The following is a 6,000-nucleotide window of genomic DNA, read 5'->3' as shown; positions in this document are numbered from 1 at the left end:
TGTTAACAGATGGACGGAGTTCACTGTTAACAGATGGACGGAGTACACTGTTAACAGATGGACGGAGTTCACTGTTAACAGACAGACAGATGGACGGAGTTCACTGTTAACAGATGGACGGAGTACACTGTTAACAGACGGACGGAGTTCACTGTTAACAGACAGACAGATGGACGGAGTTCACTGTTAACAGATGGACGGAGTACACTGTTAACAGACGGACGGAGTACACTGTTAACAGACAGACAGATGGACGGAGTTCACTGTTAACAGATGGACGGAGCTCACTGTTAACAGTTGGAGGAGGGAGATGAAGGGGGTTTAATTAGGATGGAAAATATGGAGGGAGGAAGGGAGAGGCTGTTTGTGTGTCTCATGTCTCTGTCTGTCTTCAGGAGTGGAGGGAGGGATGGTCAAAGTGACCGGAGCCAGAGGTTTTGCTCCGTCCAATGACTACAAGGTAACACTAAAACAATTTCCCAGTAAACATCCCCCAGGTTCAGAGCCAAAGATGTCCTGTTGACATTGTATGAGTCAAGTCTCTTCATTCTCATTTAAATCAATGAACGAAATGTCTTTTTTTTAAATTCCCTAGGTGTGTGCCACCTACATGGATGGGTACAGGGCGACAGCAGTGTGTCCTGTAGGGGGCCCCAGAGCCACCGAGAAGGCCAGACGCACCGCAGAGAACATCATCAAACGGTTAGCGTTAGCATTTAATTAGCTCACTGCTAGCGGATAGCTTCGTCTAACAGTTAGCGTTAGTATCCATTCCAAACCAAACATTTAATTAGCACACTGCTAGCGGATAGCTTCGTCTAACAGTTAGCGTTAGCATCCAATCCAAACCAAACATTTAATTAGCACACTGCTAGCGGATAGCTTCGTCTAACAGTTAGCGTTAGTATCCAATCCAAACCAAACATTTAATTAGCACACTGCTAGCGGATAGCTTCGTCTAACAGCGTTAGTATCCAATCTAAACCAAACATTTAATTAGCACACTGCTAGTGGATAGCTTCGTCTAACAGTTAGCGTTAGCATCCAATCCAAACCAAACATTTAATTAGCACACTGCTAGCGGATAGCTTCGTCTAACAGTTAGCGTTAGTATCCAATCCAAACCAAACATTTAATTAGCACACTGCTAGCGGATAGCTTCGTCTAACAGTTAGCGTTAGCATCCAATCCAAACCAAACATTTAATTAGCACACTGCTAGCGGATAGCTTCGTCTAACAGTTAGCGTTAGTATCCAATCCAAACCAAACATTTAATTAGCACACTGCTAGCGGATAGCTTCGTCTAACAGTTAGCGTTAGCATCCAATCCAAACCAAACATTTAATTAGCACACTGCTAGCGGATAACTTCGTCTAACAGTTAGCGTTAGCATCCAATCCAAACCAAACATTTAATTAGCACACTGCTAGCGGATAGCTTCGTCTAACAGTTAGCGTTAGTATCCAATCCAAACCAAACATTTAATTAGCACACTGCTAGCGGATAGCTTCGTCTAACAGTTAGAGTTAGCATCCAATCCAAACCAAACATTTAATTAGCACACTGCTAGCGGATAGCTTCGTCTAACAGTTAGCGTTAGCATCCAATCCAAACCAAACATTTAATTAGCACACTGCTAGCGGATAGCTTCGTCTAACAGTTAGCGTTAGTATCCAATCCAAACCAAACATTTAATTAGCACACTGCTAGCGGATAACTTCGTCTAACAGTTAGAGTTAGCATCCAATACACAATACAAACCCTTGGCACTTAATTAGTGGCAAGTAACACTGAAACATGCATGCAACAGGTCAACATTCACAAGGCCGCAGGGCCAGACGGATTACCAGGGCGTGTACTCAAAGTGCCCTCAAAGCTCATCATGAAGCTAAGGACCCTGGGACTAAATACCTCCCTCTGCAACTGGATCCTGGACTTCCTGACGGGCCGCCCCCAGGTGGTGAGGGTAGGTAGCAACACATCTGTCACGCTGATCCTTAACAGTGGAGCTCCACAGAGGTGCGTGCTCAGTCCCCTCCTGTTCTACCTGTTCACTCATGACTACACGGCCAGGCACGACTCCAACACCATCATTAAGTTTGCCGATGACACAACAGTGGTAGGCCTCTTCACCTGATCACGACAATGACCAGACAAGTTCCTTGGTGTCCACATCACCAACAAACTAACATGGTCCAACCACACCAAGACATTGTGAAGAGGGCACGACAAAACCTATTCCCCCTCAGGAGAAGATTTGGCATGGGTCCTCAGATCCTCAAAAAGTTTTACAGCTGCACCATCGAGAGCATCCTGACTGGTTGCATCACCGCCTGGTATGGCAACTGCTCAGGCTTCGATCGCAAGGCACTACATAGGGTAGTGCGTATGGCACAGTACATCACCGGTGCCAAGCTTCCTGCCATCCAGGACCTCTATACCAGGCGGTGTCAGAGGAAGGCCTTAAAAATTGTCAAAGACTCCAGCCACCCTAGTCATAGACTGTTCTCTCTCCTACCGCACGGCAAGCGGTACCGGAGCGCCAAGTCTAGGTCCAAGAGGCTTCTAAACAGCTTCTACCCCCCAAGCCATAAGACTCCTGAACATCTAATCAAAATGGCTACCCAGACTATTTGCATTGACCCCCCCTCCCTTCTAAGCTGCTGCTACTCTGTTATTATCTAGTCACTTTAATAACTCAACCTACATGTACATATTACCTCAATACCGGTGCCCCTGCACATTGACTCTATACCGGTACCCCCTGTATATAGCCCTGCTATTGTTATTTACTGCTGCTCTTTAATCATTTGTTATTCTTCTCTTATGTTTTTCTAGGTATTTTCTTAATACTGCATTGTTGTTTAAGGGCTTGAAAGCATTAGGTCTACACCTGTTGTATTCGGCGCATGTGACAAATAACATTTGATTTGATAAACGAGGCAAAATAGAAGTTGTCCTATAACAGTTAAGATCAGCTTGATCTCCCCCTTTAAATAAAGGACGAACCGTGGCTGCCTTCCAAGCAATGAGAAACTCCCCAGACAGGAGAGACAGGTTAAAAAGCTGTGAGGAGGAGGAGGGTTTAGTCTCCAGGTCTTTAATCGTTTTCCAGAACTTATTTTGATTAGACCCACAGAGAGAGAACGGCTCCTTAAAGTAACTAACTTTGGCCTTCCGGATAGCCTGAGAGCACTTATTTCTCATTTGCCTGAACGAGAGCATGTGCCGAGCCTTTCGCCAAGTGGAATTCTTGAGGTGGAGTAACTCTGCCAACTCACAGTCGAACCAGGGGCTAAACCTGTTTTTAATTCTTATTTTGTTTATGGGGGCGTGTTTGTTAACAATACCACTGAAAATATCAAAAAATAAGGTCCAAGCGTCTTCGACAGAGGGGATCAAGCTGATTCTATACCATTTTACACAGGCCAGCTCATGAAGGAAGGCTTGCTCGTTAAAGTTATTTAGCAAGCGTCTATGACCAATCAGGACAGGTCGTTTCCCTGAGCAGCCATTACGAACACAGGCTGTAAACAGTGATCACTAAGGCCATTACAGAAAACACCAGACTGATACCTATCAGGATTATTTGTGAGGATAACATCGAGGAGAGTAGCCTTTTCTGGGTGTTTGGAGTCATACCTTGTGGGATTGGTAATAATCTGAGAAAGATTTAGGGTGACCCATTGCTTTAGGACTTGGTCAGGTGGTTTAAGCATGTCCCAGTTTAGGTAACCTAGCAGGACAAATGCAGACTTAGTTTAAGGGGTTAGGAGAGAGCTGAAGGCAGGTAGGGTACAGGCCGGTGCGAATGGAGGACGATAACACCCAGCAACAGTCAACGAAGAGCTGTTTGAAAGTTGAATGCTTAAAACCAGCAAATCAAATTGTTTGGGGACAGACTTGGCGGAGACAACCGAGCACTGAAGGTGATCCTTGGTGAAGATTGCCACTCCACCACCTTTGGAAGATCTGTGTTGCTGAAAAAGGTTATAACCAGAAAGGTTAACATCAGAATTCAAAACACTCTTCCTTAACCACGTCTCAGTAATGACCAACACTTCTTGGATTGGAGTTGTGAACCCACACTTATAATTGATCCATTTTAGGTAATACGCTTTTAGAGTTAACCAGCAGAAAACCCAGGCTTTTACGAGAGCAGAAATCAGTGAAGCAGATATCAGAGCACAAGTCAGAATTGGGGCTGGCGACAGTAGAAGGGCCAGGGTGTACATGCACGTTTCCAGATATCATCACCAGTAGTACAATCAGGGCACGGCAGAGGACAGGGAGAGTTCTGCAGTGTTGATTTATGACATTTGAATGTGCATTAGATGACAACAAGATCCTATTGTACAGCAAAAACAAAAAAAAGCAGGCGAGAGGTGGTTAGAATAGGTTGGGAGGCCAAGAGTCTGTGTAACCAATAGAGAGTCCCGAGTGTGGAAACAAATCAGTCTGTCCCACAGTAGCTAGCAAGTGTCTGTCCACTGTTTTTTCCCCCTTCACGTAGAAAAGGAGCTCGTTAGCTAGCTATATCTCTTCACTTTCAGCGAATGGTCCTTTACGACGTCCAAACAAAGTTGTCCTGTGGCTGTCGTATTTTGGAGTTGGCGAGGAGGACGTCTTCTGATGTGATCAAAAGCAACAATATCGTTTCTTATTGAGGTCATTTTAACATTGAAGTGTCCTGGCTGCATATCAGTTCAAAATAGAGATGATTCCAGGTATGTAATGACCTCTGCACAGATGGAGGGGGCTTCGCAGGCCTCTGCATTTGGGAGGGGGGAGGTTGTGAGTCTCTCCTGCCATTGTTGGACTCAAGAGCTTTTGACACCTCTCACTTCACACCTCCGTGCTAATTGATCTGATCTGCTCTATGCTTGGTAGCCTTAACTTAGCATTCAGTCCTTGATTAAGTAACATATATCGTTTGTAATTTATTATTATTTTTTTTTTAGCACAGCGGTTGGAAAGGACGTGTGGAGTACACACTGCTCCATCAGGATTTCCATCCGCTCGACTCGGATCACGTGTTCTCTGTATAGCTGGCAATGCAATCCAAGTCCCCTGTTTGTTCAGGGACACGTTATTCCACTTCTGTTAGTCCACATGTCTGTGGAACTTGTTCAGTTTATGTCTCGGTTGTTGAATCTTATGTTCATACAAATATTTACACATGTTAAGTTTGTTGAAAATAAGTGAGGAAGTTTCTTTTTTTGCTGAGTTTATATATAAATATATATATATAAATATTAGAGGCGATGCCTCTAACGCCCTAATGGATGGGCCACCACTGAAATGCACATGTGGTTGTTTTAGGACCGTGTGTGTGTGTGTGTGTGTGTGTGTGTGTGTGTGTGTGTGTGTGTGTGTGTGTGTGTGTGTGTGTGTGTGTGTGTGTGTGTGTGTGTGTGTGTGTGTGTGTGTGTGTGTGTGTGTGTGTGTGTGTGTGTGTGTGTGTGTGTGTGTGTTATCAGGACACGTCGGATGTTCAAGCAGCTGGGTCTGGAGGACTTCACCTCAGTCAACATCCAGGTGTTGGGGGCAGAAGATACCTACGGACCACACAGCAATAACACGGTACGCTACGACACTGTGTGTGTGTGTGTGTGTTGAATAAGTGTGTGTGCTACTGACGGGCCACCCCCAGGTGGTGAGGGTAGGCAGCACCACATCAGCCACACTCACCCTCAACACGGGGGCTTCTCAGGGCTGCGTGCTTAGTCCCCTCCTGTACTTCCTGTTCACCCACGACAGCGTGGTCGCCCACACAACTCCAACACCACCGTTAAGTTTGTCGACGACGCGGCGGTGGTTGGGCTGATCGCTGACAACGATGAGACACCCTGTAGGAAGGAGGTCCGAGACCTGGCAGTGCGGTGACAGGAGAACAACGTCTCCCTCGATGTCAGCGAGACAAAGGAGCTGATGGTGGACTACAGGAAACAGAGGAATGAACAGGCCAGGTCTGCAGCGGGTTGAGAGCTTCAAGTCCC

At 45.8% G+C, this 6,000-nt stretch overlaps 1 protein-coding gene across 1 annotated transcript in view; it reads left to right on the top strand.

The window, feature by feature from the left end:
* Positions 1-395: 395 nt before the first annotated feature.
* LOC129865972 (uncharacterized) overlaps positions 396-6,000 on the top strand; it is a gene marked incomplete at its 5' end in the record, with an annotated part of 121,753 nt that continues 116,148 nt past the window's right edge. Inside the window, 3 exon segments of the mRNA XM_055939098.1 lie at positions 396-460; positions 596-702; positions 5,482-5,584. Of these exon segments, the coding sequence (XP_055795073.1) occupies positions 396-460; positions 596-702; positions 5,482-5,584 (275 nt within the window).

The sequence above is a fragment of the Salvelinus fontinalis genome, chromosome 11 (assembly GCF_029448725.1).
Source record: "Salvelinus fontinalis isolate EN_2023a chromosome 11, ASM2944872v1, whole genome shotgun sequence".
Taxonomy (NCBI): Eukaryota; Metazoa; Chordata; class Actinopteri; order Salmoniformes; family Salmonidae; genus Salvelinus; species Salvelinus fontinalis.
The sequence above is the reverse complement of the archived record's forward strand: the minus strand, read 5'-3'. Positions and strand labels throughout refer to the sequence as shown.